The sequence below is a fragment of the Silene latifolia genome, chromosome 1, assembly GCF_048544455.1.
Source record: "Silene latifolia isolate original U9 population chromosome 1, ASM4854445v1, whole genome shotgun sequence".
Taxonomy (NCBI): Eukaryota; Viridiplantae; Streptophyta; class Magnoliopsida; order Caryophyllales; family Caryophyllaceae; genus Silene; species Silene latifolia.
The window spans coordinates 25,563,283-25,588,700 of NC_133526.1; the positions used below are offsets into that span (position 1 = coordinate 25,563,283).

General features: G+C 37.3%; 1 protein-coding gene across 5 annotated transcripts; it reads right to left on the reverse strand.

Annotated features, from left to right (window-relative positions):
* Positions 1-434: 434 nt before the first annotated feature.
* LOC141601722 (uncharacterized) lies at positions 435-11,276 on the reverse strand. 5 transcript variants are annotated; one of them, XM_074422024.1, is made up of 8 exons: positions 10,528-11,276; positions 4,412-4,552; positions 3,793-4,151; positions 1,861-2,605; positions 1,564-1,660; positions 1,423-1,477; positions 591-659; positions 435-542 (listed from the first exon to the last, which is right to left on the reverse strand). In XM_074422024.1, the coding sequence occupies exons 1-7, from the start codon at positions 10,952-10,954 to the stop codon at positions 600-602; spliced, it is 1,884 nt and encodes a 627-aa protein (XP_074278125.1). In that variant the 5' UTR covers positions 10,955-11,276; the 3' UTR covers positions 435-542; positions 591-599. The 5 variants fall into 5 exon arrangements, with proteins under 5 accessions (XP_074278125.1, XP_074278132.1, XP_074278122.1 ...); XM_074422031.1 differs by lacking the exon at positions 10,528-11,276 and adding an exon at positions 5,073-5,237; XM_074422021.1 differs by having other exon boundaries at positions 435-659.
* Positions 11,277-25,418: the final 14,142 nt, after the last annotated feature.

Here is a 25,418-nt window from a genome sequence, read left to right on the forward strand (position 1 = left end):
TTATCAATTTACCCTAATTTTAATCTATTTGTACTCAAATTTATCAAGTTTATGAATCATAATCATCAAAATAAAACATCATATTAGGTTTGTTCTTCTTTTCCAAATTACTCAATTTACAAGTTTATTAGAATCTTGTCAAATTCATAAAATTCATAATTTTAATCTATTTGTACTCAAATTTATCAAGTTTATGAATCATAATCATCAAAATAAAACATCATATTCATTTAAGTTAAAGTGAATACTCCCTCCCATCCACGCCAAAGGTTACATTGACTTTATCACACTTGTCGAGATGTGTTTTGCAACGTGAATATCTTTAGTTATACATTATTAAAAATTTGAATCCAACAGAAGCTGTGCAATACAAGTCGACAAATTCATATAATACTTGAACAAGAATGAATTAGCAAATACGCTGTAGATTCAAATAGGCCTTACAAACACTTAGATTTTATTTCAAGTAGAAGTAACAAATTTACATAGTATCATGATATCATCCCTGTACTAAAAGAATACTACTAAGATCAAAAATCTTGCTTTACATCAATCAGCTTTCGTATAGATCTAGATTCTAGAACACAAACCTGTACATATCAGAACAGATGTTCTTTCCTGTATTCACGCACAATCACTGGGACGCTCGTAGGTGGGACCTACATGCAGCATTAGTCGAAATATTAGAGCGAACAACTATACATAAATAAACTGGTAAAGGCAGATCCCACATAACATATTCACAAACTGTCAAGAAATGCAATAGTTGTGCTAGAAATTCCGCGGCACAACTTTGGTGCTGCATTGGAACCAAAAATTAGTTCACATATCTACAAGTGTATGAGAGAATGACAATAAAAACAATCCACAGCAGAGAACTAAGTACAGAGATGGTGCTTGGTCAGAACTCTAGAAGGCAGTTACTAGTTTAGACTTTAAAGGTTTCAGTTAGGGCAGGCTAAATATTCTAGATCGCAACATTATGAAGGAACCCCGGTGGTTCTTTCGGAATGTACATTCAGAATATCCACATGGCTGAAACTTAAAACTGTAAGCTTCAGGAAATGATACTTCCTCTTTCCATGAATATCTTTCTCATTTCCTTTTTGGGGCATCCACAGAAAAACTCAATTTAATTTTTTTTTTCTTTTTTGTGTGTTATTTGTGGTTATTACGATTCGCGGCCTCACACCTTTTACCAACTTGAATATTCATCAACATTTTAATGTGCTCCTTAGTTCTCGTGCAAAAGGAATTGAGAAGTTGATGTATGGATGACGTATCTAGTTGAACAGCTCGGGAATCTAGGGTAGAATTATACAAACACGGAGAATAGACATCAACAAATGATACTAACATTCCAAGTCAGTGACTATCATTGATTTGTAGTAAGCGAAAAAAACGGTAACAAATGATACTTACCATTCCATAGTCGGTGACAATCATTGATATGTAGTCTGAGGGAGTAACATCATATCTGCAAATGGCAAGACGTTCATACAATTATTTTCCGGAGAAAAGTTTGTGTCCTCATTTGATCCCGTCACAAGAAATGACACTCACAATAAGTTTAGGAGTTGCAAGTTTTCTTTACTCAGCCAATCATCCAGATAGTTCACACCCTTTCTACCAGGTAACTTAGAGATAGCATCAGGATCACCTGCAGAGATCACATCGATCATCAACATGGTTACCCTACTTTAACATTGAGGCTGAGGTCGATAGGTCATGGTTAGAAATCCCTATCCCTCCAACATATTGTAATAGCCTTGTGCCTCCTCGTATTACACCTTAACAACAACAAAAAGGAAAAAGAGAAGTCTTTGTCAAGCATTCACTGTTAAGAAGAGAAAGCATTACCAAGTTCATTCGCACATATAGAATCAAGTTGGACCCTTTCATGAAACTTGTATGCTTCACAGCAAACGAACACTGGAACACGAAAAGAATGAGCAACCATAGCAACACACGCTGTCCCAATCCTCGAATACACTGTCCCATTAGAAAATACGGAAGCAGCGCCTAAGAGAACCCTTGTGACTTCATGCATAACATAAGAAACAGCGTTAATGTGAGTGTATGTACATCTCAGCCCTTTGCTGACCAGCCTACGCAACAATCCTTGACCTTCAAGCTTTGGCCGTGAATCAATTATTATGACCCGGAACTTTTTTCCAAGCTCATGCGCATTTATCAATGCCTTCTCAACAACACTGAAGCAACCATAGGTGAGAAGAACATCACCATCCCTAATTTTTGAGGCGGTATGATTCACAATAACCTTGTTGGCTATTATTATCTTTTCATTGACGAAAAGATCAATTTCTGAGCAAAGGATAGTCTTTGCCTCTGACTCCGTGAGACTGATAGGCAACTTTGCAATACGAGTCTTCAGAGACCTGATTGCATTTCCCATACTGATAGAGAGGGGTCTGCATTCACTTAGGTATGAAATATAATTACTGATCCTGGCTGTTAGATCTCTGGATAGAGTCTTCTGAGGTGGGGTGTGATAGTCTTCAATGGCTTCTTTAAAAGCATATAGCATAGCAATACATCGTGCATTACTCCCAGTTATATTTCCCGCCAAATGTTGCAAACCAACCTGACATGTCCAAAACAAGACGTTTAGATGCGTAGATAGTGAACATTTCAGGTAGCAGAATGTTTCTTAGCTAAGTCGTAAGAATAAATGAGACGACCGATAACCTTGCTACCGTCAATGGCAGCAAGTCTGAACATTATTTCCTAACATTATTAAGTTTTTTTTTTTTTTTGGTTCTTTGCCTCCTCTAAAGGGTAGGACGTCAATTTGTAGACATTCCGAAATCCCGTATACACCAGAAGTCAGAACAAAACCATGATAGACGATTTCAACCTAACACCTCTTGGAGCAGACCAGTCAATGCAGTTTAATCTAATCAATTAATCATAGCACAGGGTAATAAAAAAGGCTTCTAGGTACAATGGAGTGTGTTTTCTAGGTTCTACCATATAAGACTTTCTCAACCTTTTAACTTCTATAGTGTCATAAAGCATACATTGATTAAGAGTAAACACAATATGGATTAACTTCTTCGTTATAATATTCCCCTTCTTGGTTTTCCAATTTTGCAGTAATCATTTCCATATAAAGACAAAATAAACGAATCCCAGGAATATAAACTTAAGAATAGAACATAATTAGTGACTCTTTAAGTTTAAATTGAAATTGATGTCATCTACTTTATGGATGTAATGATACTCTTAAATATATATTGATATATCCCTTTTTTGGTGGTAAGGTATAATTGATCTTTGCGACAAAATAATAAAGAAATATGCAAGCACTAATTTTGTTTTCAGTGCATATGCAAGCTACAAGCACCATGACAGGCAATCTTTCCTAGCACAATTAAGCTGAAAAGATTTCTCAGCCACAAATAGCTGGGTGCAAGCAAGCAAACAACCCTTTTAAAACAAACAGCTGGGATAGCTAGAATTGGTGGCATGGGTTTCAAGGTACAGAGTATCATTTTACCTTAATCAGCAGACAAATGGTTCCATTTTCTATCACAGCTATCTTAATGTGAACCCATAGACCTCCACTGTGGTATTTCCATATAACCATATCAACTCTTCACCAAAAAAAAAAAAAAAAAAAAAAAAAAGAAAGAAGAAAGAACATTGTCAACTTAAAGCTCAACTAAGCTATCAGCTCCTCAGTCCACCTTTTTTTTTAATCAGTGACTATTATGAAAAATCAAGTAGAAGTAGAATCATTGACAGTTAATAATTGTAGAATCTTTGTACCTTGAACACAGCGGGATGAACTAGAACATGCTCAAAATATTTGGATTCCAGATCTGAGAGCTGATTTTCATATTCATATTGTGGCAAATGCCGGAAAAGCTCAACTCGATTTTTAACTTCAGTTTTTTTAACAACAGAACGCTTTTTCACTTTGTCCACTCTGCTCTTATCATCATACTGCATACGGGGAGCTGGGATATCTTTTTTCCTTTCTTTCTCTGATGACCGATCCCCTACTTTCATTTCAGACACCGCCATTGACGATGCAGTCGTGGGAGCAATTTTCTTCTGTGAAGCCTGTTGTTTAGTCACTTTAGCAGGCTTCTCAGTGACTTCAGTCACCACTCCAGAAGCATGTTCTGCAACATCACGTGCAGGAGTTGTTTACAAAATGAATTCATGCACTTCCAATTGATGTTGATCAATAGGTTCATATCGGCAACCCAGCCCAGCTCAACCATATTTTCCCTCAGCATGGCCCTTTGTAGGCCCAAAAAAGCATGTCGCCCACCCAGAATGGTCGTAGGATAAACTGGGACCAGGTATGGGCCAAACTTTATAGTCTCGTGCAAAATGACCAACTCCAGGAATAATTCAATAGACGTGAAAAAGTGAATACCTTTTTGAGCTGCTTTAGCAGCTCTCTGAGCCTCCTGTAGAGCACGCCTTTCAGCTTTGCTTGTCTTTTCCTTTAGTGGTTTTGAAGCTGGTTTCACATCATTGCGCGACACCCCTGCCTCTGATATGCTACCTCCTTTCTCTGCATTATTTTTCTCATTAAAATACCAGTGTATAAAAAATTAAAAAGTAAGAAACTAAGGCTTGCAATGGCCATTTCATGGCGAAGTGAATCCCTTCAAACTTGACATGAATTGCGAGCATATGAATATGATATACCCGGTGGCTATTCAGGAGCAAGAACTCCAGAGCTGATGGGTAGGAAAACAGAAACAAGAAAAGAAAGCGAATAAACAAACTTCAACATAGGAAACATATGATTAATGACAAGAAGCATTTTAATACCAAGAGCAGAAGGCATATATTCCATGCATAAATCATTTTGCTAACTGAGTAGTTAACAGAAGGCCCGGTTTAAAAAGCACGTGTAGATAAATCAGTAAGCAGATTCATAGATACACTATTTCTCTAACAGCAAGGTTAAAACAAGGCATTCAAGTATTTAGAGAACCGAGAGTAAGGTCAACATTGATAGCATATAAGTTGACTGAACAACACTGCTATCACATTTGGTAACAAACAAATTTGCAGATTTTGCTTACCATCATAAGCAACAGTGTGCATATTTACTACAGCTCTGAGTTTACGACAATAAACTCCCAAAACAATGCTGATTGCTATATACATGTCAAAGCTCATTATTCCCAGAAGTAACATGTTCCACTAACTTGCAAATTGGCAAAAGAATTCCTTATGGATGAGGTTTCCTTTACCAAAAGATGCCTACTTTAGAATCTGATAATGGAAGAATAAACACATCTACCTTCTAGGGTTCTACCGAAATTAAAGAGCAAGCGACTCAGGACCACCGGAGAACCTTACATCTGCAATGCATTGAATGTAGAAGATAGATATCTAGATATGATTTTTAAGCTGTGGAATATGTGCAAGAGAATACAGGAAAGCATTCCTTTTGTCTTTAAAAAACTAAAGTTATCACTAAAAGGTGTTAAAATATTGCCCGATTCGCAACACGCCCATACGACCTTTCTCAAACTAATATAACATATGCAAAGATACGTGTTGCAAAAAAATAATCATTATTTTTACCAAGTAAAGTTAACAATTTTCACTGAAAAACTCAAGGCAATGGTCATAACACCTTTTACCTAGTAATTTTAACACACAAACTTCATTGTCAACCTGAATACTACCTAAGTATCCAAAACAAGTCAATCAAAACTACAGCCATATGATAATGTGTATATAAGTAGTGTCGATAACGTCATTCCATCAGTTCCAAGTTGCTTGTCACTTAAGCAACCTTTTTATGTTCCACAATACTAGTTTGAATGCCCGTGCGTTGCAACGGGGTAATTAGCTTATTTATAATGAAAAAAAAAACGTTATAAGTTTAATGTTTACATTATATGTCTAATGATTTGTTTACCTATTATTAAAATATCTCTTTAAAAAAAATAAAAAATTAATATATACGTGACTTAACTCTTATTTATAATCATATAATCACCCCACCTTATACTAATATTTCGATGTGGGACAATTCTACTATTTATAAGTAATATATTCACAAAAATTGGATTTTTTTTCTGATGTGGAACACTTCTAATATTTATACGTGATATATATTTATCAAACCTACATTATTTTTCAATGTGGGACAAATAACATACTCAGAATTACACCTTCAAGTACTCTCCATTAATATTTGTTCGTTGTTTTTCTTCAAAAAAAAAATTTAACATAATTGAGATACTGAACTTTCTCGTGGTACCCCTTAATTTTGTTAGATTTTCCATGTTACCCCTACTTTTAAAAATCTGCCTATGGTACCCTTGAGGTTCCATTTTTTTTGTCCATGGTACCCCCTAATGTAAAGCCTGTTAAATGGACGTTAAGTTTGATGGTGTGACAATAAAATAACAATTAAAAAATAATATCCCCTTTATTGTTTTATTGGTACGGATATCTCTCTTTTAAATGCAAATTTAGTTAACTATATCATTATAATATGGGAAATTTCTCATGATAACCTTGAACTTTTATAGATTACACATACTACCATGGACTTTTGTTTTCTATTTTTTTATCATAATTAAAATATGTGCAAATGATAAGAACATATACTCTAATGATATAATATTTTTTTTATCATATTATTTAAACATAGTATATTTACCACATCTACATTATTTTTCAATATGAGACATATAAAATCTATAGGTTGAAAATATAATGATATAAACTTTTAAGAGCTCTCCAAGACAATACTTAAGCGACTCACAAGATTTTGGGTTGATGCCTGAGTTCCAAGGATGCTCATAGAATCACCCACCTTATGCTATATTTCGATGTGGGAAAATTTTATTTTTTATATGTAGTATATTTATCACACCTATATTATTTTTCAATATGGGAGATATAACATACTATGAAATACACCATTTTTAATATGTGCAAATTATATGAAATCTATATATACTCTAATGATAGCATTTCTTACCATGAATCTAATAATATTTTTTCATAATTTTTTTACCGACATTATTTTGTCAAATGAAATTTAAAAGTTTTTATATAAAAATTAGAAACATCACTTGAATATAAAATAAGAAATACATAGTATATATTATAATAACTAAAAGATTTCCCAAACATTAACTTAGGTTAGAAATCATTATTGTAGAGACAGTAATACAAACTCTTTTAAGAGTTATCTCTAACAATACTTAAGGGAATCAAAAGATTTTGGGTTATGACTTCTATTTATAATCATAAGATCACTATTCCTTATGATAATGTTTCAATGTGAGACAATTCTAATATTTATACATAGTATATTCACCACACTTACGTTATTTTTCAATGTAGGACAAATAACATACTAAGTACACCATTTTTTTTGCACCTACTTTGACAACAACCGGATTTAATAATGAGAAAATACAATACAATACAATATACACTCTAATGATAGCTTTTTTTTGTCACAATCTAATTATATAATTTTCATACGATACTTTTTTTTCAAAATGAAATATAAAGTTTTTATATCAAAATTATAAACATCACTTTAATATAATATAGAAAATGTATATATATGGGACATTTCTATTATTTATACATAATATATTCACAACACCTACAACCTAAGTTTCGAGGATGCCTCCTATTTATATTTATAGAATCACCCTACCTTATACTATTATTTCAATGTGAGATACATAATTTAATTATTTAGACGTAGTATGTTCATAATGCCTACATTATTTTTCAATGTGAAAGATATAACATACCAAGAAATACATGTCTCTTCTTAAAAACCACTATTGTATACATATTATTTTTCTTTGAAGGTAAAACCACTTAGTCTCGATCATTAGATATGGATATCTATATCGTACATATAACGACTCATTAACGCTCTATTACTGCATTCAGAAGACAGCCATTAGTAAAATCTTTAGTTTTGTATTGTGTCAGGAGACTATCATTAGTAAAACCTTTAGTTATTTTTTGATTTTCTTGTTCATGTTCTTAACTCTTTCCCGGGTAGTTCCCAACGATTTCCACTTTATTTTTTATATCATATCGTAGATAATGATAGAAAATCTTAAGAGCTCTTTAAAACAATATCTATGAGACTCAAAAATTTTTGGATGGATACATAAATTCCAAATATGCATCCTATTTATAATCATATGAGCACATCACCTTATACTAATTTTTCAATGTGGGACAATTCTACTATTTATATGTAGTATGTTCACCACACCTACTTATTTTTCAATGTGGGACAAAACATACTAAAAAGTACACAATTTTTCATATTAAGAAGTACACCATCTTTAATATGTGCAAATAATATGAAATTTATACTCTAATGATAGCATTTTTTAACACAAAGCTAATTATATTATTTCATAATTTTTTTAACGATATTTTTTTTGACAAATGAAATGTAAAAGTTTGATATAAAAATTGGAAATATCACTTGAATATAATTTAGGAAATATACATACTATAATAATTAAAAGATTCTTCACTTTATTTTTAACATCAAAAATTATACTTTCCTAAATTTATTTTTGATGATGTGGACGCTCTCAGATCGCTCGAAAAAACTCTCTTTTATATATATATACTACATTTGCAACTTTAATAGGTTAATGCAATTATTAGCACAAGAGTTTCCAAAACCTATCGTAACTCTGACCAGTTTGAAATCAGATCAACCTACTCTCGCATAAAAGCTCCTCCGTCCATTTCTTCATGTTCTTCCCAGTTTTAAATCTCCCTAACATTTTCAAAACTGGGAGAACACTGTAAAATGGAGGTCAGTAATGCTGCCGTCCAATAACCAATGTTGAAATTAATAAAATGGCGAGTAATTCGGAATGACGGGAGTCATTTCAACATAAATATGCCAACATTTTCAATTAATAGATCCTACAACCAGTTGTACCCAGTTGTATGCTCTAGAACCCGAGCTATATAATAAAGTTTTCGAGTTTTGTTTTAAAGAAGTCGAGCTATACCATAAAATTGTTGAACTCAGTCACTTAAACATAAAAAAAATTAACATTAAAAAAGCTCAACAAAATTACACATAAGCTCGATAAGATATAACTTGGTTGTATATTGCTATTATACCACTGGAGTTATAATGTTATTTGTGCAACATTTTTAGGACATGTTAACAAAATACTTCAATAGTAACCAGGATCCATAGTTACAACCGCAATTAAAAATTTAAGGAGCGACAAACTATTAATAGACTAACACAAACTAGAGGAAAAGGATACTCCGTCCATCTCATTCATTGTTTATTCCAAGTGGTATTCTAATCAAAGGTAAACAACTGATTGGGACCGACCTAAAAACTCTCTAAAAAACCCTAGCCTCCATATCATACGCGGGGCTTGCATCGATAATCAGTCGATGGTAAGCCCCAAAATTGTTTCACCTTTCAATCAGTAGTATGCATAGCTATCTTTTAGTCAATAAAAGTCTCCCTTTTGGTTAGAATCGTTTTTGAGTCTCTTATTTCGGGAGTTTTCCATTTATCCGTGGATTTAGTTTTATCAGTATCATAAACACGACTACACGAGTAGTTTGTTGATGGTTCGTCGCATGTTCTTTCAAAAGGTACAAGTTATTTGGCAACGATCTTTGGGAGCAGTAAGAGGTAAATTTTCTCTTAGAATGGATTCAAACGGAGGATTCCCTCATCAAAAGCTACATGAAGATAGCGATACGAGAACAAGCCGAATTGCCTGATCATGTTCTGAGATCCCTAGTTTATAAGAGAATTATTTTTTTTGGTTTCCATTAGATTGGTTTTGAATTATAATTATCATTTGTAAGTGCCGTAATGAATTGTTCTTAATTTTCAAAAAAAAAACTGCTCGGGACCGACAATTATTTGAACTCGAAGCTCAACTTTTCATTGCTAGGTGCGCCACGCCCCCGTTTCCCCCATTGCGTACATCAAACCAAATCAACAATCAAGACCCATACATAATTAAAACGCAAAAGCAAGCTGTTTACCCTCTAAAACATCGCAAATTCCATCAGAAGGATGGTATCCATATGAAATTAAGACCGATAAAATGTGAACACTTCCCGATAAAAAGATACCATCCGTTTATCGTTAGATTGTGACAATTGTAGTATTATGGTCACTTTCTATTATAGAATGCACAAATTCTCATTTGTGACGGCACGTATCCGTCACTTTGGAGTGACGGATACCATTTCCTCTCACAAATGACCCAAATAGAGGAGAGAGGGAAATACATGGGGTGCCCCACCTTGTCCCCCTATTCGTTTAGTGAGTGACATTACCTGTCACTTGCTCCGACCCGTCAAAACCAAGACTAATTGATTCCCAAACTAGATGCTAAAACATAACCACCTCGTTTGCAATGTACAAATACAAATTCTTATATAAGACGGCCTTATCATAATTTGCACATTCGACAACAATTAACGACGATGCTACAATCAAACAATAAAAAATCAAGTAAAACTCACCATCATTAAAACTACTAAGCTCCACCTCATCATGATTTCCGTTACCATTACCGTTACCGTCAACGGTAACAGGAGAATTAACCCCAGACATATCAAAACCCAAGCTAAACTTCCCGGAGCTGCTCCGCCGCGTCCATCCCTCCGAAAAGTACGCCTCGCCGGAATCCACCGAGTCATCGCCGTCATCTCCACCGTCTATTTGGTCGGCGCCGCCTTGGACTGCGGATGAAGTGTCGGCGGGGTTGAAATACGGTGGAGGGATAATGACAGGAGCTATAATGGGTGGATTATTAGGGTTTTGATAGGGTGGTGGTGGTTGTTGCGGCGGCGGCGGAGTGGTGGTTGTTGAGGTCGTGAAGCCGACTTGTCGAATTTTGGGATCGGTTATTGGTACTCGATTTGGTGTTCTTCGATTAGTTTGCTCCATTTTTACTTTAGTTTAGGTAAAAAAAAAAAAAGAAATGTTGGATTGTGGCTTGTGGGTGGAGATTTGGAGATTTGGGATTTAGTAATTTAATTTAATTAATTTTGTGGTTGATTAGTTTAATTGTGAGGTTTAATGAAAGATTTGGGTTGAAGTTGACAATTTCGAATGTCTTTCTTCTCTCGGGATGTGATTTTCGCAGTACGCATTTTCCACAATACGAGAATTGACAAAGAAGATAATGTGAGAATTCAATCTTACCATATTACTATTACACTCTTACCTGACTCGATAATGCTAACTTAGGAATTAGGATTGGGAATTTGGAGTTATACCTTGCATAATTTGTTTATATAATTAAAAAGTTTAAATGGACCTAATTCGGCTAGTACCTTGTAAACACGATGTTGACTACCACATGTTGTGATCGCTTTGGTTTAAAGAGTGAGGCGGGTGAAATGGAAACAGGCTCAATCAATGCGGTTGTTTATTTTTCTTTTTCTTTTTTCGGTACATAGGAGGGACGGAGCTTCGAAAAATAAAACAAACTAGCTAGTTACGATCCAAAGGAGAGATACTCCTAAAATATCTTCTCGGTGGATATAACGTAAATTAGGTGGGTGAGCGTTCAAGTAAGAAATAGACGAGGAAGATGTAACTCCTTGGTCTGCCGAGCCAATTCGCAACTCGATTAGCCTCTCTATAGATATGCTCTATCTTTGCCGACTAACCTTCTAGCTTGATAAGATGAATCAATGTGGATATTCGCAAAATAATTGAAATGAAGATAATATCGATTTATTTGTTCACCTTTAAGTTTTTAACTAAAATATTTCTCACAACGAACAAAAAAGGTAAACTGATAACTAGGATGAAATGAGTACTTTAGAAGAATGAAAGATATGTTACAAGTTCAAGTCTCGTAACTGGACAATCTCATTTTATATTACTCTCTAAACCAATTTACTTAATAATACAGAAATAAAAGACGATACTATTGTGGTAAATGGTGAGTAACACTTTAATTTACTTCTACACTTAGCATGATCACATTAATAATCCAAATCCATAAGTTTGATTACAGTCAAATCCTTTTATATAAGACATCTCATTACGATTTTGTGAATACCTAATAACCATGACCCACAAATGGACTAGCGCGAGGCGACCTAACAGGCACCTCAGACAACATATTACCATTACAATCATAATAAATAACACCCGAAAAATTAAGAGGATCACACTTATCCCCCAATAATATTGACTTGCGCCATAACCCGCCTTCCCCAAAACCTTCCTCATCAAACTCATACTTCTTCTGATCACAACCTCGTCTCTTCTTAATATTCAAAATTCGCTTATGTTTACTAAGCTTACATGTTCCATGTGTCAATTTGTGAGATGCTCGACGCGATAACGTAGCACAAAAGCACGCTAGAGTCGTTATGGACTCTAGTAAGCTTAGAGCTACTTCCTTTGATAAACCAAGGATTTGCTTCGGTTTTCGATGCGTCATTTTTTTTTGAGGTTTTTATTTAATTTTATAGTATGTGTTAGTATAATTTTTAGGGTTTAATGAAGAGAAAATTGATAATTTGGAAGTTTGGAATATTAGATGGTGTATTTATATAGAAATGTTGGTGGGACGATGAGGGTGGATAGTGAACGGTATTGGCAAGTTTTTGTTTAGTTTGGTTGACTACCATTTAGTTTTGCGTAGGGACTATTGGCCTAATAATGATTAAGACTGATCTTATCTAAAGCGGGTACAGACGGTTGTATACCTGAAACGGTTATAAAAAGTCTAAATATGTACTCCCTCCGTTCTAGTGAGATGTTTACACTTCTTTTATTTTGTGAGGGGGAAATAAAGAAAGTGTAAACATATCACTGGAACGGAGGGAGTAGATATTAATGTATGTGACTTGATTAATGTGATTGTACTTCATACGGAGTAATTCTTACGACACAAAACATATGCTTGGTTTAGGCCAACATTATCTTATCTCGGCTATCGAAAGACCATGCATATTAAAAATTATGTGCAAACTTTTTCACAAGAAAATTACGGAAAATAAAAGAAAATAATCGGAGCTTCTAAACAAAGGGATAATGCAATCCGCCTATTTGAAAAGCAACAAACCCGGGTTAAATTTGGTTCACCATACCATGACTTCATTAAACCAGAATACGACTACATCTCAATTTCATTGTAATGTGATCGACAACTATCTTTTAATCTCTTACAGAGCGTCTTATATCGACATTAATATAGCAAGTTATACAACTTACGTAGAAGTAATATATACAGATTACATACAAATATCTGACATTGGCTATCATAAGTCTGTGAAGAAATAAACATCAATCCACAAAGATGTGTCACATGTAAGAGTTTCACGTTGCAGATCGCAAAAAAAGATAGGGTTATAGTCCATAAATCAATGAGCTACTCCACATCTATCTCTACTCTCTCTCAATTAATTTTAAGATAAAACCTTCTTAACATTATAAAGTCGTCTTTATTTTTTCTCCAATGGACGATGGACGTAACAAACGTCCATATGCGAATTTAATATTGTCATCATAAAATTAACGTGAAATACAATTTAATTAGGCACCAGATATATTTTGTCAACGTAATTATGCGTAATGGATACTTAGTTGGCTACCCACCATCATACCGAGTCAAATGGTGTTGGTATTGTACCATAGGCTAGTTTTCCAAAAGACTGTGTCTACTACTTATTAGCATGAGCCAAGTTTGACCTTTAAACAAGTCGTAATCACATTATGATTGCATTATTACGTACCAACATTAGATTTGTATTTATATAATTCTTATAATCATGGACGATCATTGAATTTGGTTTATGCACTTATGCACGTAATGCGTAAATTAAATAAATTATAATGTCGTATGTACATATTTATACTTCTGAATTTATGTTTTATGATGTTAAATTATAGTTTGGATCAGTGTGATTTTATCTTTATTAATTCAGAAGACAATACTGAATGCAGGATGCACAACGTCATTTGAACAATTTTTTTTCTTTTTTTGGAAATTCAAGTTATGGTGGGACCCGTTGGTGTGCAAAGAATTAATTTTTTCAAATCGTCCGCCAATACAAACATGCGACAATTTCCGTCTTAGCAAAAATACTATGAAATAATTTTACATTTTACATTCAGAATAAATGAAATTAATTTAGACTAACTAGATAATTACAATAGAAATGCAAAAAAAAAAGCATCCAAAAACATTATTACCGGCCCAAATACATACCCGTGCAATTTAATCGCTGATTTAAACCAACTAGACAATTACAATAGAAATACAAAAAAAAAATACATCCAAAAATAATAATACAGGCCCAAATACCTACCCGTGCAATTTTGCACGGGTTTAAAACTAGTTACTTCTGAATTTATGATGTTAGATTATATTTTTAGTTATATAAATTGCGTATTAAATAAGTAATTACTCCATTTTGTTCCTTAATTAAATTATATACACATTTTATAATTGAATTCGCTTTTTTTTTTCTTCTTTTCAATAAGGTTTGCTTTTAATTGGGGGTTCCCCCAATTAGGCAGTGTATAAGAGGTCGGTCATTTGGGGGTTGGGTTAGGTGAAAAAATCGCAAAGGGTGGGGTGGTTTGGCCAAAAGGGGAGGGTGGTCCGATAGGGGACGTGGGAGGGTGGCCCGGTAGGGGGGCGGGTTTGAGTGGCGTTAGGGGAGGGAGTCGAGTTTGGCACAAGATGCTGATCAACAGTGTAGGGGTAGGGTGACATGTAGTGGTGGGATAGACGGGTAGAGGTTGAAATCAGGTCAACTGGGTCGAGTCACGTTGTGTCGTGTCCTATCATATTCGGTCATATCAGATCGCATACCCTCTAGGGTCGAGTTGGGTTTTGGCTCGTTGTCGAGTTGGGTCATTTCGAGTCAACTGATGTGTTCGATATGGGTTGGGTCATTAACATGACTAGTTATTTTATCGCATTACTTCAAATTTTCACCACTAAATTTAGTTTGCGACCATTATTTTGGTTTAGTTACTTTGTTATTAAGTCAAACGTATTAAAGTAAACACTCGCTTTCATTTTGATCAATATCAAACTTAATAATTGTCGTGTCAATAATCTTACCCGGTCTTTTGGGTCGAGTTCGATTTCAGGTCATTCATCATTGGGTCATTAGGGCGTCGTGCAGCAAACGGGTCAGGGCAAGTCGGTCGTTTCGGCCTTCGAGCTACTAAATTTTCAGAGTTTATCGGGTTGGTTTTCGGCTAGTGGCCTGGGGTTCGGCTTGTGCTTAAGAACCAAGACTCGAGATCGAGCTTACCAGAACTTGTAAAAAATGTGCTCGCTATCAAGCTTGTGAGCTTTAACACGAGCTCTAGCCACACTACATCTCAAATCGAGCCTATTTATAATGGTTAATTTTTTGATTTTTTTTTCTACCGACATTTTCAATATCAAGGCTCGAAAATTATATGTAAAAATATTTGACAAATCAGTGAAATATTTGATATGTGATACAAAGATATAATTCTGATAAAATATAGGATTATTTCATAAGAATAATTCAAACAATGGATGCCCTTCTGGTACTACTCCAAACTTCTACTTAACCCAATTGAATCTCTCTTCCTTCTAGGCTACAATAAGGTCATCTGGGTCGAGTCACGCTGCGTCGTGTCCTATCATATTCGGTCATATCTGGTCGCATACCCTCTAGAGTCGAGTTGGGTTTTGGCTCGTTGTCGAGTTCGGTCATTTCGAGTCAACTGATGTGTTCGATATGGGTTGGGTCATTAACGTGACTAGTTATTTTATCGCATTACTTCAATTTTTCACCATTAAATTTAGTTTGCGACCATTATTTTGGTTTAGTTACTTTATTATTAAGTCAAACGTATTAAAGTAAACACTCGCTTTCTTTTGTTCAATATCAAACTTAATAATTGCCGTGTCAATAATCTTACCCGGTCTTTTGGGTCGGGTTCGATTTCAGGTCATTCATCATTGGGTCATTAGGGCGTCGTGCAGCAAACGGGTCGGGGCAAGTCGGTCGTTTCGGCCTTCGAGCTACTAAATTTTTAGAGTTTATCGGGTTGGTTTTCGGCTAGTGGGGTTCGGCTTGTGCTTAAGAACAAAAACTCGAGATCGAGCTTACCAGAACTTGTAAAAAATGTGCTCGCTATCAAGCTTTTGAGCTTTAAAACGAGCTCTAGCCACACTAGAGCTCAAATCGAGCCTTATATATAATGGTTAATTTTTTTATTTTTTTTCTTCCCACATTTTCAATATCAAGGCTAAAAAATTATATGTAAAAATATTTAACAAATTAGTGAGATATTTGATATATGATACAAAGATATAATCGTGATAAAATGTATTGAATAAATTACTTGCGAGTTGTCTCGTCTCATTATCACTCTTACGTGTGCATACAAAATGTATTGAATAAATTAGCAAATCAACAAACTGACACTTCGATGACATTAACCACTTAGAAATAAGAGTAACTAACGTTTACTTTGGTGTTACATACCTACATATGGCTACATAGTATATACTCGTAAGAGAACCAGGCTACCACGGGTCCACGGCAAGTTGTGGTTCATCACTTATTTCTTTTGGTATAAAGAGGCAGGACAAATGACAAGAGGCCTAATTAATGATTATTGTTGAGTCAATAACAAATACTCTCTCCATTCTAATTATTTGTTATGCAAATAATCGAAATGGAAGAAGTATCTTAATTACTAGTACTCGGTACAAAACAATACGAGTATTATTGTTTCGGTAAGAGACTCTAAATGAGTACGACACTTGGCTAATCTCCTTAATAACACAAAATCCGCATACACCCGAAAATGAATTTGTCATTGTCGAGCCATTTTACAGAAAGACAGTCTCAATTTCAAAGCATCTAATACCCATGGCCCGTAAATGGACTAGCTCGAGGCGACTTGACGGGTGCCTCAGACAACATGTTACCATTACAATCGTAGTAAATAACACCCGAAAAATTAAGAGGGTCACACTTATCCCCCAATAATATTGACTTGCGCCATAACCCGCCTTCACCAAAACTTTCGTCACCAAACTCATTCTTCTTACGATCACCACCATGTCTCATCTTAGTCCCCAAAATTCGACTATGTTTTCTAAGCTTGATAGTTCCACGTGCCAGTTTGTGAGAGGCTCGACTCGATAACTTAGCACAAAAGTAGGCTAGTGTCCCCATGGACTCTAGTAAGCCTAGAGCTAGTATCTTTGATGAGCCAAGGATTTGTTTTGGTGTTGGATGATGGTTCATTTTTTGTTTTGGGAAAGCGGGCACTAGGCCCGCCTCTGTCGTTTGGGACCGGGTGTCAAGGTCATCATTGATTTTGTTAGTGATGTCTTCATGGGAAACAATGGTTCCTTTGGAAGTGCATCTTCTGGTGAGATTTTTGAGTTTGAATTTAAGTTGTTTGCCATGGTTACGCGAGGATATGGCATAGGTGGTAGAAAGGATGTCCCAAGCTTCCTTGGAGGATGAGGCTTCAGTAACAAGTGATCCAACGGCAGAGGAGAGTGTGCCAACCAAGGCTCCAAAGAGCAACTTGTCCTGCCGAAACCAAGTGTTGAAAGCGGGGTTGGGTGTTTTTATATTTTCATCATCGTTGATGGTGGAAGGAGGGGATTTGGTCGAGCCATCAACAAAGTGAAAAAGGTCGTATCCAAGTAGGAGAGACTCGAGTTGAACCCTCCAATGTTGGTAGTTAGATCCAGTCAGTTTGACAACAGAGTTAACATTTGGAAAAATAAGAGGTTTTGTGGGTTCGTCTTGATTGTGAATAGTATTGGAGTCGGACGACATTGCTTTGGATATCGAAAACAAAATTCTAGGCTTTAGGTTTGTATGGGGAGATTGTTTGTTCAAAATGTATATATAGAAATGTTGATGGGAAAATGAGGATGGAGGCATGGAGGGTGACCGGTATTGGCAGGTTTTTAGTTTGCTTGGTTGACTATTATTCTTGCAATTGAAACAATTATTCCGACTATTAAAGCAATTAGAGAAAATTAAAAATCCACCGGATTAATGCGACCAATTTTTATTTACGATTTAGGTGTGAAGTGATTTAAAATCAACTTAAATACTCGTTTAGGATGTTATTAAGTGACCATTAGAAATACACATGTAACAACTTTTTAAGTAAGATTATTGAGACCACGAGTCAACGACATATTTACTTAGCACCTTAGGCCGTAATTCATAAACATGATCGAGTACCATTTATGGGTATATCTTTTGATAAGTTATTACTAGACCGTTTCAGTAAGACAATATTTATATTATTAGTACTGCATGATAAATATTTTTGGGATTTCTGCGGCGTACCTTTGTGTTTTCCCAAATTTTACTATATACCCTCGATTTTTAAGAAATATCTAATATACCCCTAAACTCTCACATTAATTCCTAAAATACCCCAAATGGCAAAAATCGAGTTTTTTTTTTTTGGTGCGTAAAAATCGAGTTTTTTAATGGTTACATATTATCACAAAAATTCATCATTGATGAGTATATAAGAATTATATTGATATAGTAATCAACTAAAAATGCCCAAATAAAATATTTAAAATTGTCAAATTTTAGCATTTATGAAAGTTGTTATTTCCCTTGAATAATACAATGTTTACAGTATCAAATATATAGAACAGAGTATCCTCTAATGCGTCTAACAATAAGCTAAGTCAAAGCCTAAACACTAGCTAGTCATACGTGAAAGCCTAAGAATAAGGAGAGAAGTTTGGTAACAAAATATTTACCAAAATTACATAATATAACAAGAATAATATCTTATTCTAATATGCTCCCTCAGTCGAAGCGGGAGGAGGACGGATGCTGAGACTGGCGCGAAAGTCATCGAAAAGCACTTGAGGTAGGCCCTTCGTAAATATATCGGCAAATTGGTAGCGAGATGGTACATGACGAACCTGGACTTGGCCGAGAGCCACCTTTTTCCGAACAAAGTGAATGTCGATTTCTATATGTTTTGTGCGCTGGTGGTTTACGGGGTTGCCGGATAAATATATAGCTGAGACATTGTCGCAATACACTATTGTTGCTTTTCGAATTGGGCATTGAAGCTCAAGTAGTAGATTGCGTAGCCAACGGGACTCGAACGACATTGGCTACGCCTCGTATTCCGCCTCTGCCCGGAGCGAGAGACGGTTGCCTGCCTTTTGGAGGACCAAGAAATTAAATTATCGCCAAGGTATACGCAATAACCTGAGGTAGATCGACGAGAATCGGGGCAGCCTCCCCAATCGGCGTCGCTATAAGCAGTGAGTGCGGAAGCAGGAGAGACATGTAAGTGAAGGCCATGTTTGGTTGTACCACGTAGGTAACGAATGATCCTTTTAAGTGCACCGAAATGAGCCTCTCGTGGATCATGCATGTACAAACATATCTGTTGAACCGCGTACGAAATATCCTAAGCGGGTAAATGTTAAATACTGTAGGGCCCCTGCCAGGCTGCGAAACAGAGTGGGGTCCGAGACTGGTTTGCCGGATGTAGCGCTCAATTTGGGTTTCGTATCCACAGGTGTCTTAGCGGGTTTACATGAGGTCATATTTGCCCGGCTGATAATATCCTCTGTGTATTTTGCTTGATGAAGAAAAAGCCCCTGAGCATGTCTTACTGCCGTTACCCCAAGAAAGAAGTTAAGAGGACCAAGGTCCGTCATTGCAAACTCGGTACGGAGAAGAGATAAAATTTCATCACGGAATGTAGCAGTAGAAGTAGTTAATATGATGTCATCCACATATAAAAGAAGATAGGCCATCTTAGCTCCATTGTGATATATAAATAAAGAATTATCGGACGTGCTGTGACGGAATCCAATCTTAGAAATATAATTAGCAAACCGTTGGTACCAAGCACGGGGGGCTTGTTTGAGGCCATAAAGAGATTTTTGTAGAAGACATACATGATTGGGGTATGTTCGGTCGCGAAACCCGGGAGGTTGATGCATATATACCGTCTCGGATAAATGACCATGTAGAAAAGCATTTTTCACATCAAGTTGGTGAATAGGCCACTTTTTGGACACCGCAATACTTAGGACACACCGAATGGTAGCGGGTTTAACCACAGGACTGAATGTTTCATCACAGTCGACACCCACCTGTTGAGACCTGCCATTGACAACAAGTCGAGCTTTGTATCGCTCCAAATCACCATTAGCTTTAAATTTATGTTTAAACAACCAAAGACAACGAGTTATATTGACATGAGGAGGCCGAGGCACAAGAATCCAAGTCTTATTCTTAATGAGCGCGTCATATTCATCCTTCATGGCATGATTCCAGTGAGGGTCATGAAGGGCGGCTATGGGGTTCTTGGGTATAGGGGACAGTGTGGTTGTAGCACATAAATTTAATCGGTTAATGGGCTTGAAAATGCCATGTGTGGCTCGTGTAGTCATTTGGGGAGATTCGGGTGGGTTAGCAGCGGCTGCTGTAGTGTGGACAGCCGTGGTAGTTGCTGTGTCAGGGGAGCCATTCGGATGAGTAGGAGATGTGGGTGTGGCAGTGGTGGGTGTGGCAGTAGCTGCTGTCGTGTTTGGGGTGGCTTCGTCATGGGGTTGGATGGGCTGAGAGTGAACAATGTGGTGGGTCATATAGGGTGTCGGGTCAGGGGCAAGGAAGTCATAAGATGAGGGTGATATTTTGGCTTGTTGGGCAAAGGGAAACACCGATTCATCAAATGTCACATGTCGAGCTATAATGACCCTTTTAGTAGACAACTCTAAGCATTTGTAACCACGATGATTAGACGGGTAGCCGATGAAGACACAAGGTGTAGCACGGGGGGCTAGTTTATGAATGGTTGTGGAAGGTGTATGTGGGTAGCAAAGGCAACCAAACGTTCTAAGATGGGCATAGGACGGGACTCGGTGATAAAGGCTAGAAGTAGGGGAGTCATATCGGTTTGCTTTGCTGGGTAAAATGTTATGTAAGTATGTGGCCATAGCAAGGGCATGGTGCCATAGGGAGGGAGGCATGTGGGCGTGAAGTAGTAGGGTACGCATGGTGTTGTTGATCGTTCGGATTTTGCGCTCTGCCTTACCATTTTGTGAGGATGTATGCGGGCAAGAAAAACGAAATAACATTCCATGGGAAGAGAAGAATTTATGTAGAGAAGAGTTATCAAATTCACGTCCATTATCACATTGGAGAGTTTTAATAGAACGATTAAATTGTGTGCGAATCATTCTATAAAAATCAATGAAAATCTGAGACACTTGGGTCTTATTTTGGAGGGGGAAAGTCCATAAGAAATTAGTATAATCGTCAAGAAAAAGAATGTAATAACGATGATGTAAGGTACTTAAAACAGGGGAAGTCCACAAATCCGTATGCAAAATATCAAAGGAATTAATTGTCTTGGATAAAGAAGCATGAAATGGTAATTTGACATGTTTTCCTAATTGACAAGAATTGCAGACAGACAAGGCATTCAAAGGACGACAAGGAATTGTTTTATTAGTACATAATGAATTAAAAATAGCGTGGCCGGGATGTCCGAGACGTCCATGCCAAGTAGTGGATGGAATGGCAGTAAGGGCGTGGGTAGAGGCGTGGTGGGCAGGAGGTGACTGTTGGTATAAAGGGTAGAGGTCACCCGTGCTATGGCTTCTCATAATCGGCTTCCCCGTCTTGAGATCCTTCACAGTAAAACCAAAAGGGTCAAACTCGACAGAGACATGATTATCAGTAGTAAATTTCCGAACAGACACTAAATTCTTAATAATATTGGGGACATGGAGAATATTTTTTAATGTAAGGGATTGATGGGGAGGGGGGAGGGTCATAGCACCACTGCCAACGATGGGAATCATATTGCCATTTCCGACTACGATATGACGATTATTGCTCAAAAGAGAATAAGAGGAGAGATTACCATTATTGGATGTCATGTGTGACGACGCACCTGTGTCCATATAATAGTTATCATCGGGTTGTTGAAGGGAAAGCGATTGCATCGCTGCAGCGATCTCAGTTGGAACAAAAGTACCCTGAGATGTACCCACTGTATTTGGTTGCGCATAGAAAGCTTGAGCAGGCCGGGGGCCTAATATACCCTGCTGCCGAGAGTTAGTAGCTTGAGGCCAACCAACTGTGGGATAGGGACATGGTGGTATCGTCCATCCTTGCTGCTGAGGAGAGAACGGCACCCACGTCCAAGTACCCTGCTGCTGCTGACCAGCGCGACTTCCACCTTTACCAGAGTTATGGTTATTTGAATGGCCGCCACCACCATTCTTACCACGGTAATTACCACGGTTATTTCGACTACCCTTGCCTTTGTGTGACTGATTTGAGCCACCACCCTTGTTGGAGTTAGATCGAGAATTTGAGTCGTCGGGTGCGTTTGACTGTGATGCAGCAAGAGCCGTGTCAGAAACAGTAGCAGAGGGAGTAGTTTTGACACGCCGACTTTGCTCTTCAAGGGCAAGCATTGATCTGGCCTTATAAAACGCAGGTAGGGGATCGCTTTGTTGGATGATGGTAGCGATTCCAGAATACCCCTCCGAAACATGGGTCACCAATTGCAACACGAGGCGAGTTTCAGAGACAGGCGAACCAACATTAGCAAGTTGGTCGGCAATCATTTTGAGGGCTTGACAGTAAGATGAAACGTTTGGATAGTTGTCCATGTGAATGTTAGTGAATTGTTGTTCCAACATAACAGCCCGAGAACTCTTGTTGTCATTAAAAATATCCTTGAGACGGTCCCAAGCACTTTGAGCCGTTGCACCTGTTTCAAGAATAGTATGGAGGAGGTCAAGAGATATAGTGCTATATATCCATTGTTTGACAATGGCGTCGAGCCGATTCCATTGTGCATCCTTGTTGATCACAGTGTCTTTGGGAGGATCAATGTGATCTATGACATCGAAAGCGCGAGCCGTATTGAGAAAAAGCTCGGCCCAAGAGGCATAATGGACGTTTTCGGTTTCGAGAGTGATTTGGACATAATTTTTGATGTTGGAGACGGAGTAAGCGGGATGAAAAGCGTTCTTGCCGTCTTTTGCCATGATTGCAGGAAGGGAAGTTTTGTAGAGAAGAAGAAGAAAAAGGAGCGGAAGAGATGTTAAGGGATCGAGTAGGCTGATACCATGAAAGTTGTTATTTCCCTTGAATAATACAATGTTTACAGTATCAAATATATAGAACAGAGTATCCTCTAATGCGTCTAACAATAAGCTAAGTCAAAGCCTAAACACTAGCTAGTCATACGTGAAAGCCTAAGAATAAGGAGAGAAGTTTGGTAACAAAATATTTACCAAAATTACATAATATAACAAGAATAATATCTTATTCTAATAATTTAAACTACCAAATTGGTAAAAAAAAGTGGAAGGTTGTTGCCAAATTGGTAAAAAAAGCTTTACATGTGACAAATTGGTAAAAAAACTAAGGGAATGTGACAAATTGGCCAAAAAAGTTTCACTTTAACAAATACTCTATCATTGCAACTAGATTTGACAAAACTACCCTTATTAAATTAGTAAACTAAAAAAACATTATCTGAGACTCGTCATTAGCAACTATGACCCGAAACTAAAAAATTAAAACACTTGACCCAAATTTGACCTAACGTTGTCAAACATGTTTTTTCTCTTGAATAATTCAACCAAAAAAATGATTAGATCTGTTTGGGCCAAAATTCACTATTTGGCCTAAGCTACGTGGCACGAGACGAGTGGGTAATTAATTAAGCAATTGGACCCATGTCATACATAGGGGAGTCGGGCCCTTGGACCGAAAGGAGAGAAATACGGATAGAAGGCCAATGACAGCTACGAGCCGTGAAACTACTTGTTTGGGCCAAATTCCGCATATTGGCCTAATAGGGAGCAAGCCCATCAAGACTCGCTGAGCATATTGGGCCGAGTAGATTAGCGATAATAAGTGGCTCGTGAACAAGAAGAAGCCCGCGTGCTGTGGAGTCGTCAGGGAGAATTCACGGAGAATTTAGGGAGATCAGGGAGAATAGAATACAAGGTCGCAATTATGGAAAGAAGCATGGTAGGACAAATATTACTTGCCATAAAAGGAGTAGGATACAATTAGGGTTCCTACCCTATAAATAGCCAAGGAGACAAGGATGAATATTATGGATTCACATACAAGACGGCGTACACAACCAAGCCCTTTCATTCTACGTACAAATAATCCCATTAATGGTGAGGCAGTGATGACCTCATCATTATCATCTTGTTCCCCTAATTACCAACCCACATACGACACCCATCATCAATAATCATTTATCATGAATCCCCATCATCATACATAGCCAACATCACACCAACACCCACCGGAAGATGGCTTTGCCAATTATACGCGCACATACAGACTCGTTGTTAAAGGAGTATATGTCCGTTGTATATTATATTTGTACTCCGATCGTCATATAGTGAAATATTGGCGGGATACCGACTCCCCCGCGGTTGTTTCCCACATCGGGTTTTTCGCGTCATCAAAATCTCTTGTCTCATTATTTCCTTTATTTTGCCCTTTACATTATTTACATCATTATTCTGTCATAAGTCATATATAATTTAATCCCCCGATACGAAGCTAAAAAGAGTAGGTCACTTTATCCCCTAACGAGATAGAATATCGTGTTTTGATAGTTTTTTACCAAAACAGTTTTGGCGCCCACCGTGGGGCATGGTGATCGATTTCTATAGCCAAGTTGTCATCAAGTCAATCTCCGGTGCCATGTCTACTAGCGAGCAAGATCTTATCGCTATTTATGGAGTCAGCAGTAGATCTGCTCCCCGGAAGTTATCCGGAAGCCCGCAGCAGATCAGCTTCCTGGGATCCTCCAGAAGTCAGCAGTAGATCTGCTCCCCGGAAGTTATCCGGAAGCCAGCAGCAGATCAGCTTCCTGTGATCCTACAGAAGTCAGCAGTAGATCTGCTCCCCGGAAGTTATCCGGAAGCCAATAGCAGCTCAGTTTCCTGTGATCCTCCAGAAGTCCCGCAACAGATTTGCTCTCTGAAGTCCCACCAGAGACCTGCAGCATATCTGGTTCCTGAAATTCCTTCAGACGCCCGAGTCTGGCAGTAGATCTGGTCCCTGGAATTTCTTCAGACGCCTGAGTCTGGCAGCAGTTCTGGTCCCCAAAATTCCTTCAGACGCCTGAGTCCGACAGCAGATCTGATCCCAAGAATTCATCAAGATGCTTGCAGCAGAACTGCTCCCTAGAGCTCCTCTAGAGTCCTACAACAGATCTGGTTCCTAGGGTTCCACCAGCCTCTATGAGAGCAGGAATGATCAATCCACCAGAAATCAGCAATAGTGTGCCAACAGCAAGTGTACAAACAGCAAGCAGACTAGCAGGAATATTCAGTACAGGGTCGTGGAATCAAACATATCAGGCA

What these genes read in the sequence shown, in the direction of transcription:
- LOC141601722 (XM_074422024.1), bottom strand. Translation starts at nt 10,954, where the DNA reads ATGGAGCAAACTAATCGAAGAACACCAAATCGAGTACCAATAACCGAT. An exon ending in TGCTAAAGCAGCTCAAAAAG is followed by an intron (nt 4,152 to 4,411) that starts GTATTCACTTTT and finishes GTGATGTTGCAG; the next exon opens with AACATGCTTCTGGAGTGGTG. An exon ending in TTGTCACCGACTATGGAATG is followed by an intron (nt 660 to 1,422) that starts GTAAGTATCATT and finishes TGCTGCATGTAG; the next exon opens with GTCCCACCTACGAGCGTCCC.